Below are 12230 nucleotides of genomic sequence, written 5' to 3' on the forward strand. Positions count from 1 at the left end.
TCCCTCCGAGGTCGGCTGGCATATTATACACACGGTGGGCACTTGGCTTTTTTCACTTATCAGTGCATCCTGGAGGCTTTTCCAGATTGCCAAATCAAAGCTGCCTTGTTCTTCTTATTGGAAATGCCATTTCTTAGCAGGCAACAAATAGCGGCTCTTCAAGAGCGCCGGGCCCTCCCTGGAAGCAGTAACGTGCCGGCCAGTCTGCTCATGCAGGAGAGCCAGGAAGGGCAAGTCGGCAAGTCGGAGGTTTCCTTTTTTTTTTTTTATAAAACAAAACACACAGCTGGGAAGCATTTTATTTTTTTCTACTTCATATAACATTGTTCAGGACAAGATTTTAAAGTCTCTTTCCAGCAACTTTTATGACTTAGAAGTACCACTTAAAAATATTTATTGATGCTATAAATACTACTATTTTTCTACATATTAACAATTTTTATAATGCCATATCCATTATACCTCCTGTTGCTTTGGTCAGAAAGATAAATGAAACTGAAATCAGGTATTTAGGTATTCAAAAATGGTTTTTCAAAGCACACCCAAGCAAACCAAATCTGTATCAGCAATTGTTAAAATTAGTTTTAGTTGTTATTAGAACTTAATAAGGACATACTGAAGCACATACGAGATTTTTTAAATTATATACAATTTAAAAAACAATTTGAATTTATAAATAAAAAGAATGGCCAAATTAATGGTTAAGCATCAGATTTAAAATATCTTAACTTTTAGGCTATTCAGAAATATATTTTGTGGATAATAAGAATTATTTCATAAATATATATGTATAAATATAAATATATATCTACAGGATCTGCGATGCAGGAGAAAACCCTTTAAAAAAAATTGCACTTTTAGATTATCAGGATGCTGCCATATTTACCCTTTGAATGAAATATAATTACCATTCCAGGTGTTTTTGGCACAAGTTTTTAGGTGAATATTGACACAACCTTAAAAACACAATGCTTTTATATTTTATTCACTGGAATATGAAGAATCAAACAGAATTTGGAATTCTGACCAAAAAAAATTCAGGTAACTGCAAATGCTTATTTAATTAAATACAAAAAAGTATGGTTTTAAAAAGACCTCAAACCTGCCTTTACATGTGGAACATGTAAAATTTTACCAGCAACAGGTTTTCTTCAATCATCTCAGCAAGAATTCCCAGACTACACACAAGTTTAATATTGTCTTTTTCTACCCATGTATGACTTAGATCACACCCCAGTATATAAAGACAAAAAATAAATGTATAGTAAAAAGATTGGATAAATCAGGAGAGGCTTTTTGGTCTTGAATTCTTCATCCACTAACAATGAAACAGCGCTGTAGGCAGCCCAAAATACACCAAACAGTTTTATAAGAGTAGACACCACTTCAAATGATCCAACCACCAAAAGTATAGGAGCTATTACAATGAGAGGAAGCAGTGAATATCCAATAACTCCAAGAACTTGGCCATAGGCAACTTCTCCACCAAGAACTCTGGCCAGTAAGAAAATTGTTAGGGAACCAAATATCCAAATGGTCATAATCCATGAGACCACCCTAAACTGTCCATACAATGATATCATGGAAAAGAAAAGAACAACAGCCAGAGGACCCCAGAAGTCAGGATTGTCTCTCACCACTTGTCTATTGAAACCAAGTGATGGCATTGGCATCAAAACACACCGGATTTTGTAGTAAATATCCTTTAGATCGATATCCAATTCCTCCAAGAGTGGCTTATTATCTTCAGGATCATCATCTTCAACTTCCAAAAGCCAGCCATATCCTCTTTGTCTCAGAAATGTAGTAGCTGTAGATTCTTTAATAAAATCTCCACCAAGGTTTAATTTGACATCTGGAGATGCTATTGAACCACTGAGATCTTCCGCGTCGGCCCAGGAGACAAAGGTGAAGTCCCCGCGAGCCGGGAGGAGCGGGCTGGGAGCGAGGCCGGAGACGAGCCGCTCTGGGGCCTGCCCCCCGAAGTCCCTCAAGTCGGAGGTTTCCATCCCCTGCCCACAGGCTGCGGTGCTCAGCAGCCACGGAGACCAAGATGTGTCCTGTTAATGAATGAAGACAGAAAAATGAGACAGGAAGAGTGAAATTTGCTCAAGAAATGAGGTTGGTTTTTTTTAGACTTTATTTATCTATTCATGAGAGACAGAGAGAGAGAGAGAGGCAGAGACACAGGCAGAGGGAGAAGCAGGCTCCATGCAGGGAGCCCGATGCAGGACTCGATCCTGGGTCTCCAGAATCACATCCTGGGCTGAAGGCAGCGCTAAACTGCTGAGCCACCCGGGCTGCCCAGAATCTTTTTTAATAGAGTAGAATAGAATGTGTGCACGTATTTTGATTATTGCTTTGTAAAGCTCCTTTTTCAGTTATTTATCTGTATGTATATGTTTATGTGTGTGTCTCTCTCTCTCTCTCTCTCTCTCTCTCTCATATATATGATTTTTTTTCCAGTTACCTGTGTTCTGGCCGTGTTAGAAAATATATCTATTATTGTGGGTTATAAAGTTTGAAAACAACTGACTTCCCAGGAAGAACTGATCAATATGCATTTCAGTAGCCAGGGAAAAATCCCTCAAAACTATAAGAGCTAGCACAAAGTAGGTGCACCAAAAACGTTTACTTAGGCTGCACATGCTACAAGACTTTAAGAGAAGGCCAAATAAAGCAAGTTTGGGCTCAAGAGCCCCGGATAAGTAAGGGAAAATTTGTAGTGTCCACATGGGTGCTGCTCAGGCAGTGCACCTTGAATCTGGAATTCATCCACTTTGCTCTAAGTCGGCCCTCCTAATCCAGGTCCTTGTTATCTCTGGTCTGGACTCTGGCCAAGACCTCCTCAATGGCATTCCTTCTTCTGGTCCAGTCCTCTGTATCAGTTAGGAGTGCATTCAGCTGTAACAAGAATCCCCATCACAGTGGTTTTTTTTTTCTTCTTCTTCTTCTTCTTCTTAGGGAGAAGCAGGCTCCATGCAGGGAGCCCGATGCGGGACTCGATCCTGGATCTCCAGGATCACAACCTGGGCTGAAGGCAGATGCTTAACCACTGAGCCACCCAGGCACCCCCATCACAGTGTTTGAAACAAGCAGGGGATTGTTCTCATGTAGCAAAAAGTAGTGGGGGCGGGGGAGCTGACCAGAGCTTACATAGCTGCTCAAAGGTGTCATCTGAACACCAAGCTCCTTCCATGTGCCTGCTCAATATCCTTGGCATAAAACCTTCGTCCTCATGGTTGCAAGACGGCTGCTGCATCTCCAAGCATTGTATCCTTTTCCCAGATAGGAAAAAGAAGAAAGAGTGTAGGACAAAGGGACATACCTTTTCATCAGTAAAACAATAAACTTTCCTGAGACCATTGGATTCCCCTCTGTAGACCTCCAAATTACATCCATCAGCCACTGGCAACACCGTCACATGGCCACCCCTTGTGCCAGGAGAACCAGTCAGGTTGCATTTTTGGCTGAACACATCAATGCCTTGAGCAAAAACCAAGGTTTTGTTGGCAAAAAATTAATACCTAAAAGCATCGGCTACATTCTCTTCGGCACAGCCCCTGCCTCAAACTCTTCATTGGTTTTTCACTACTCTTAAAAAGCAAATCTGAAATCCTTAAAGTTGTGCTGTTATGGACTGAATTGGGCCCCCCCACTCCCCACACCCCCTTATTAAAAGATAAACTGAAGTATATTGAAATTTTCAAGAGTTTATTTAAGCAAAAATCATCTCAAATTGGGCAGCATCCAATCTAGCAGATAGAAAGGAACTCTGAGTTGCTGTACAAAAATGACTTTCATCGCCATAAGGGAGCAGGAACGAGGAAGTGATACAGGCGTAAAGGCCGTTGGTTGTTACAAGTTTACTTTCCTTTAGGGAATGGCAGGGGCCCATCAGGCAAATCACCTAACTTGTGCTAATCAGGCAATTAATTCCGGTTGGTGAAAAAAAAAAAAAATTCCGGTTTTCCGTTTCTGAGAGAGATGAAAGTGTCATTCACTGTAAGTGAAGTCTTGGTTTGGTGACGGGAGGCTTAGCACAAGCAATTGCATTTTGGGGCCTATTGTCTTGTGTTTTAATTTCAGAATGTGACTGCATTTGGAGATAGGCCTTTAGAGAGGTAGTTACGTTGAATGATGCCAATGGCCAATGATTCGATCAATCACGCCTAAGCAATGAAGCCCTACACAAAACCTTAAAAGGACCACATTCGGAGAACCTTCCGGGCTGACGAACACGTGGAGATTTGGGAAGAGAGGGACACCCAGACAGCAGGGACTCCCCGTGGCCTTTCCTCATACCTTCCATCTGGCTTTGTTCCTGAGTTATGTTCTTTCAGAGTAAATCAGTGTTCCAGTCAGTAAAATGTTTCTGAGTTCTATAAGCCACTCTAGCTCGTCTAAACTAGTCGAACCTAAGGAGGGGATCATTCGAACCTCTGATCTACAGCCGAGTTGGTCAGAAGCACAGGTGATGACTTGGACTTGGCAACTGGCATCTGGAGGGTGAAGGGATGGGGCAATCTTATAGGACTGAGCCCTTAACCTATAAGATCTGATGCTGCCTCCAGGTAAATAGGGTCTGAACTGAGTTGATTGCTTCCTGATCTGGGGAACAAAACACGCATCCTACATGTAGCTTTAGCAAACTAATACAGTTGCTTGACAGAGCTGAGCACACCTGCGTTCCCACTAACCTTAGACTCCCTCTGATGCCATTTTCTCTTGCTTACTGCCATCCAGCCAGGCTGGCCTTCTCTGATTACTAGAACAGGTGAGGCTTGTTCTAGGCTCTGGGCCTTCGCGTGCACTGTTCCTTCTCTCTAGAGCTCTCTTCACCCTGCATTTTAAATGACTAACTCCCCGTCCCACAGATCTCAGCTAACATACCACCTCCTCAGAGATGCCTCCTTGACTGCCTCACACGCTGAAGGTGGTTCCTTGATATTCTCTATCCCAGACCATGGTATGTTTCTTTCATAGGTCTTATGAAAGATTACTATGATTTGTAATAATTTTATTTGGTTATTTTTGTCATTTTTTTGCCTTTTCCAGTAAAATATCTCTAACTCCATCAGGGCAGGAACACGTCTAGTTCATAGATGTGTCCCTATGGCCGAGCACATCCTATACCTTCAATAAATAATTTCTGAAAGAGAGAACAAGATGTTATCTGGTATTTCCTGTTGGTTAAATTTGTTTTTAACTATGTGTGAATAAGAAGAGGAATGGAAGATGGGTAGCAGTTGGATATAATCAACACCTACAAATATGCCTTTGGGACTTGGAGGACAACACTCTCTTGCTTCCTTCAAGCCATTTAATGCTTTTTACTGACCTCCCCGGCATGGAATGAAGTCGAGCTTCCAGTTGGCTTGTTAATGATTCTAGTAACAGCTTGGTCAGAATTTCATGAACCATAGCAAATCCTCCTCTAACTCTGCTCTAAACTCTACGTAGCTCATTAAATGAAGACATCCAAATATATTCAAACCCTTATGTGTTCCCTTTGCAACAATCTAACAACAAAAAACAAAACTCAAGCTATTTTAAAAGTTTTGTAGAGGGGCGCCTGGGTGGCTCAGTCTGTTAGGTGTCTACTTTTGGCTTGGGTCATGATCTTAGGGTCCTGGGATTGAGCCCTGCAACAAGCCTGCATTGGGCTCCCTGTGGGATGGAGGGAGTCTGCTTCTCCCTCTCTGCTCCTGCTCTCTCTCTCTAGGTTTCTCTCAAATAAATAAATTAAATCTAATAATAATAATAAAAGTTTGTAGAAGGAGAAGATTATTCTAACCATTATGTGTCACAAAGGTTGAACTGTTCAACAAGAGTACCAGTGGGGCAAGGCAAGGGGTGGGGGGAAGACTAATAGTGGAAATTGGAATCTGCTCCAAGTCTTTAACACTGAGCCAGGAGTAAAAAGAGTCTGTTATAGTCTCAACATCTAACTTGAAACCTCAAGATTCAGAACAGTGATTGCCCTGCCTCGGCTGCCATAAATGTCTCCTTGTCTGAAAACTCCATGCCTGCCAGATTGTTGGAACAATGCAATATTATTTCAAAACTCTAAGTTTGTGCAAAAGCAGTGGGATGAACTAACCAAAAATAAGGACATAATAAAAATCATTGGTGTTTCCATTAATAAAATTTATTTCGAAAAGTGTTTGTAGTTTCTAACCCAAAGGATTCTGTTCCTCTGAACAGGTTCAAGGGAAGCAAAAATATTACATTTGCATGTTTCTGCTAAATGAATAAAATATGGACAGAGTTGGCCAATTGTCAATAATCAGATCAGGGTTTTACCTCTAAAAGAAATCCAAATATTAACTCTCCCATTTTTCTCATTTCATAACCATAGGTGAGCCTTATTTGAAAGGATCATTGTGTTCCTGGAAGGTTTTGCGCAAATAATATTTTTGGAAATGGAATGATCTAATATCTAAAGATGCCAACAATTTTACGGATCCTAATACTGAATTTTGCTTATAATACTAATAATTATGTTTGTAATAAAAATATTCACTTTTTAATTCTTCCGTGTTTAAAAAGCAGAATTTAGAGGCTCAGATTTATTTTGTATGATTTTTAAAAAATTATTTATTAATGTATTCATGAGGGACACAGAGAGAGAGGCAGAGACACAGGCAGAGGGAGAAGCAGGCTCCCTGTGGGGAGTTCAATGTGGGACTTGATCCCAGGACCCTGGGATCATGACCTGAGCCAAAGGCTGACGCTCAACCACTGAGCCACCCAGGTGCCCCTGTCTTGTATGATTATACATGATGACCATGTAGGTTTTATTTCACAAATGCAAGATTGGCTTAACATACAAAACATTCAAACTACATCACATTGATAGAATAAAGGTCACACCCCATGGGGTCCTCTCAATAGACCCAGAAAAGCACTTGACAAAATTCAAGACCCCGTGATGATAAAAACACTCAACAAACTGGGAACAGAAGGGAATTTACTCAACCGTATAGAGTGCATCTACAGAAAACCCCCAGCTAACATCACACTTAATGTGAGACTGAGTGAGGAACAAGATGAGGAACCAGACCCCACTTCTAGTCAACGTTGTGCAGGACATCATAACCAAGGCAATTAGGCAAGAATAAGAAATAGAAGGCATCCAGATTAGAAAGGAAGAAGTAAAACTATCCTATTAACTGACGATGTAATCTTGCATATGGAAATCCTAAGGAAGCCACTAAAAAAATTACTAGAACTAATAAATAGGTTCAGCTAGTTTGCAGAATACAGTATCAATGTACTAATACAAATTGTGAGGCAGTTGGGTGGCCCAGTTGGTTTGGCATCCAACTCTTGAATTTGGCTCAGGTCATGAGGTCATGAGATTGAGCCCTGCATTGGGCTCTGCAACCACCCAGGAGTCTGCTTCTCCTCCACTCCCTCTCTGTCTACCCCTCCCCCTACTCACACTCTCTCAAATAAATAAATAAATAAATAAATCTTTAAAAAAACAAATATAAATTGTATTTCTACACAATAGTTACAATGAACAACCAAAAATGAAATAAAGAAAAGAATTCTAAAAAACAAAACAAACAAAAAAAAAGAATTCTACTTACAATAGCATCAAAAGAATAAAATAATTAGAAGTAACTTTAACAAAAGAAGTACAAGACTTCTACACTGAAGACTACCAAGATCTTTGAAAGAAATTAAAGACCTACATAGGGGTACCTGGTGGTTCAGTTGGTTGAGCGTCCAACTCTTGATTTTGGCTCAGGTCATGATCTCAGGGTTATGGGATCAAGTCTTGTGTTGGGCTCCATCCACCTGAGCATGGTGTCTGCTTGAGATTCTCTCTTTTCCTTCTGCCCGTCCCCCCACTCATGTACTCTTCTCTCTCTAAAGTAAATAAATAAATAAAATCTTAAAAAAAAAAGTCCTACATAAATGAAAAGACATCATAGGTTCATGGATTAAAAAACTTAAAATTAGGGGCACCTGAGTGACTCAGTTCGTTAAGCATCTGCCTTCAGCTCAGGTCATGATCCTGGGGTCCTGGGATCAAGCACCATGTTGGGCTCCCTGCTCAGTAGGGAGTCTGCTTGTCCCTCTCCCTCTACTCCTCCCCACCACTCGTGCTCTCTCTCTCTCTCTCTCTCTCTTCTTCTCTCTCAAATAACTAAATAACTAACTAACTAAATAAATAAATAAATAAAATCGTTTAAAAAATTACAATTGTTGAAATCTTGCCATTTACAAAGACATCGATGGAGCTAGAGAGTATCACACTAAACGAAATAAGTCAGTCAGAGAAAGACAAATACCATATGATTTTACTCATATGTGGAATTTAAGAAACAAAACAAATGAACATAGAGGGGAAAGAAAGAGAGGAAAACCAAGAAACAGACTCTACTTCAGAGAACAAACTGACAGTTACAGGGGGCTAGGGTGTGGGGTGTTAAATGAGTGACGGGGGTTATGGACGGCACTTGTGATGAGCACTGGGTATTAAATGGAAATGTTGAATTACTAAATTCTATGCCTGAAACTAATAACTAATATTACACTGTGTGTTAACTACTAGGAATTTAAGTAAAATCTTGGAGAAACAACAACAGAAACTTTACAATTGTTAAGATGGAAATATCTTCAAAGTGATCTACAGATTCAACACAATCCCTGTCAACATGACAGCTGACTTCTTTGTAGAAATTGGCAAGCTGCTCCTTTTTTTTTTAGTAAACTTTTTGTTGAATTGTAATTTGTTTTTAAGAGAAGCATTTTTTTAAAAGATTTTATTTATTCATAGACACACACAGAGAGAGGCAGAGACACAGGCAGAGGGAGAAGCAGGCTCCATGCAGGGAGCCCGACGGGGACTCGATCCCGGATCTCCAGGATCACACCCCAGGCTGCAGGCAGCACCAAACCGCTGCGCCACCGGGGCTGCCCTGGCAAGCTGCTCCTAAAAATTCATATGGAAATTCAAAAGACCCAGAACGGCCAAAAGAATAAAGTTTAAAGACTCACATTTCTCCGTTTCAAAACTCATTACTACAATAGTCAAGACATTGTGGTACTTGCATAAGGAAAGACAGGCCAATGGAGCAGAATCAAGAGTCTACAAATAAACCCTCATATTTACAAATATTACTCATTTTTTACTAGGGTGAAAAACTACTCAATGGAAAGGAACAGTCTTTTCAAAAAATGGTGCTGGGACACTGGATATCCATACACAAAAGAATGAAGCTGGACCCCCTATATCACACCATACAAAATCAACTAAACTGGATCAAAGACCTAAATGTAAGAGCTAAAACTCTAAAAATCTTCAAAGAAAAACACAGGAGTAGATCTTTTTGACATTGGAATAGGCAATGGTTTCTTAGACATGACACCAAAGCATAACAAAAGAAAAAAATGGGTAAATTGGACTTCCTCAAAATTTAAAGTTTTAGTACTTCAAAGGACATCATCAAGAGCCTGAAAAGACAACCCACAGAATACAAGAAAATATTTGCAAGTCATATATCTAATAAGGGACCTGAGCATCTAGAATATATTTTAAAACTTTACAATTCAGTAAAAAAAAAAAAGACAACTCAGTTTAAAAATGAGGAAAGGCTCTGAGTAGACATTTCTCCAAGGGAAATATGAAAATACCAATGAGTGCATGAAAAGATGCTTAACATTACTGGCCATCAGGGAAATGCAAATCAAAATCACAACGAAAAGCAAATCTGCCTGAAAACAGCATTATGACAACTTGTTATTTACTGACAAAGAAGTATCCCTGTTTTTGGCAGATGAAATGAAAAGCATCCAAAAATACACAAAGAAATAGCATTTCTTATCTGTTAGAATGGCTATAATAAAAACAGGAGGCACCTGGGTGACTCAGTCGGTTAAGCATCTGGCTCTTGGTTTCAGTTCAGGTCATGATCTTGGGGTTGTGGGATCAAGCCCTAAGCGGGCTCTGCACTCAGCAGGGAGTCTACTGGAGTTTCTCTTTTTCCCTCTCCTCTGCCCCTCTCCCCCTCAAATAAATAAATAAATGTTTTTTAAAAATGGAAGGATAATAAATGTTGGTTAGAATGTGGGAAATTGGAACCCTTGTACAAGGCTGGTGGGAATATAGAATAGTACAGCTGCTGGGGAAATAGCCCGGAGATATCTCAAAAGTTAAACACAGAATTAACCACATAATCAGCATTCATTTGTCCCACTCCTAGGTATATACCCCCAAATAATCAAAAACAGGTATTCAAATAAATACATGTGCATGAATATTCATAGCCGCATTGTTCACAATAACTGAATGGCAAAAACAATCCAAATGTTTATCAACAGATTAAAATCAATGAAACAGAGTGGATGAACCTCAAAAATATTATGCTAAGTGAAAGAGGCAGTCACAAAGGGTCACATATTGTATTACGGTTTATATGAAATATCGAGATTAGGTAATTCCACAGAAAGCAAAGTGATAAGTAGTTGTCTGGGGCTGGCAAAGGCAAGGGAAATTGGAGGATGATGGCTCAGGAGAGGTGGTTTCTTTTGGGATAATGAAAATGTCATAAAATTGATTGTAGTCACAGTTGCACAACTCTGAATATTCCAAAAGCCATTTAATGAAACACTTTAAATGTGTGAACTGACCCCAGATAGCCAAACCAATCCTGAAAAAGAAAAGCAAAGCTAAAGGACTTCAAGTTACATCACAGAACTGTAGTCATCAAGTCAAGTTATATTACCAGCTGTATGGCATTGGCACAAAAACAGAGATCAAAGGAACAGAATAGAGAACCCAGAAATGGACCCACAGCTTTATGGTCAACTCATCTTCAACAAAGCAGGAAAAATACCCACTGGGAAAAAAAAAGACAGCCTCTTCAGTAAATGGTGCTGGGAAAACTGGAGAGCAGCACGCAGAAGAATGAAACGGGACCACTGTCTTACAGTACACACAAGACTAAACTCAAAATGGATGATGGACCTACACACGAGATAGAAAACCATCAAAATCCTAGAGGACAGGCAGTGACCTCTGTGACCTCAGCCGTAGTAACTTCTTACCAGAAATATCGCTGGAGGCTAGGGAAGCATAAGCAGAAATGAACTATTGGGACTTCCTCAAGATAAAAAGTTCTGCACAGCAAAGGAAACAATCAACAAAACTTATATCCAAAATCTATAAAGTACTTCTCAAACTCAACACCCCCAAAAAACGAGTAATCCAGTTAAGAAATGTACAGAAGACACGAATAGACATTGTTCTGAAGAACACATCCACATGGTTCCTAGACACATAAAAAGATGCCCCACATCACTCGGCATCAGGGAAATACAAATCAAAACCACAATGAGACAACCACGTCACACCTGTGAGAGTGGCTAAAATTAACAACACGGGAAACAACAGATGTTGGCGAGGATGCACTGTGGGTGGGGATGCAGGCTGGGGCAGCCACTCTGGAAAACAGTATGGAGGCTCCTCAAAAAGTTAAAAATAAAGCTACCCTACAGCCTAGCAATCCCACTACTGGGTATTTACCCCAAAGGACACAAAAATAGGGATTCGAAGGGGTCCATGCACCCCCATGACTGCAGCAGCATTATCAACAATAACCAAACTATGGAAAGAGCCCAAGTGTCCATCAACTGATGAATGGATAAAAAAGATGTATTATATATAATATTCCACAGCATGTATATGCAATGGAAACTCAGCCACCAAAAAGAATGAAATCTAGCCATTTGCAGCAACAGGGACAGAGCTTGAGTGTATAATGCTAAGCAAAATAAGTCAGTCAGAGAAAGACAAATACCATATCATTTCACTCCTATGTGGAATTTAGGAAACAAAACAGATGAACACGTGGGAGGGGGAAAAGATGGAAGGAGAGAGGGGGAGGCAAACCATAAGAGACTTGTTGTTGGGTTTTTTTTTTTTAAGATGTTATTTATTTATTTATTTATTTGTTTGTTTATTTATTTATTTATTTTAGAGAGAGAGAGAGACAGTGGGGAGAGCAGAGGGAGAAGGACAAGCAGACTCTGCGCTGAGCATGGAGCCTGACGTGGGGCTCTATCCCACGATCCTGAGATCATGAGCCAAGCTAAAATCAAAAGCTGGACGTTCAACTGACTGAGCCACCCGGGCACCCCCATAAGAGACTCTTAATGAGAGAGAACAAAGTGAAGGTGGATGGAGAAAGGTGGGAGGATGGGCTAGCTGGGTG

General features: G+C 40.2%; 1 protein-coding gene across 1 annotated transcript; it reads right to left on the minus strand.

The window, feature by feature from the left end:
• Positions 1–283: 283 nt before the first annotated feature.
• Positions 284–7749, minus strand: LOC121494729 (protein YIPF4-like). Its single transcript, XM_041761508.1, has 2 exons — positions 7714–7749; positions 284–2060 (listed from the first exon to the last, which is right to left on the minus strand). Exon 2 carries the CDS (start codon positions 2007–2009, stop codon positions 1227–1229), a length of 783 nt encoding a protein of 260 aa, XP_041617442.1. The 5' UTR covers positions 2010–2060; positions 7714–7749; the 3' UTR covers positions 284–1226.
• Between the last annotated feature and the right edge of the window lie 4481 nt (positions 7750–12230).

Source organism: Vulpes lagopus, chromosome 1, assembly GCF_018345385.1.
Source record: "Vulpes lagopus strain Blue_001 chromosome 1, ASM1834538v1, whole genome shotgun sequence".
Taxonomy (NCBI): Eukaryota; Metazoa; Chordata; class Mammalia; order Carnivora; family Canidae; genus Vulpes; species Vulpes lagopus.

Bases quoted from the DNA above. Each gene is read 5' to 3' on its own strand.
- LOC121494729 (XM_041761508.1), bottom strand. From the start codon at position 2,009: ATGGAAACCTCCGACTTGAGGGACTTCGGGGGGCAGGCCCCAGAGCGG.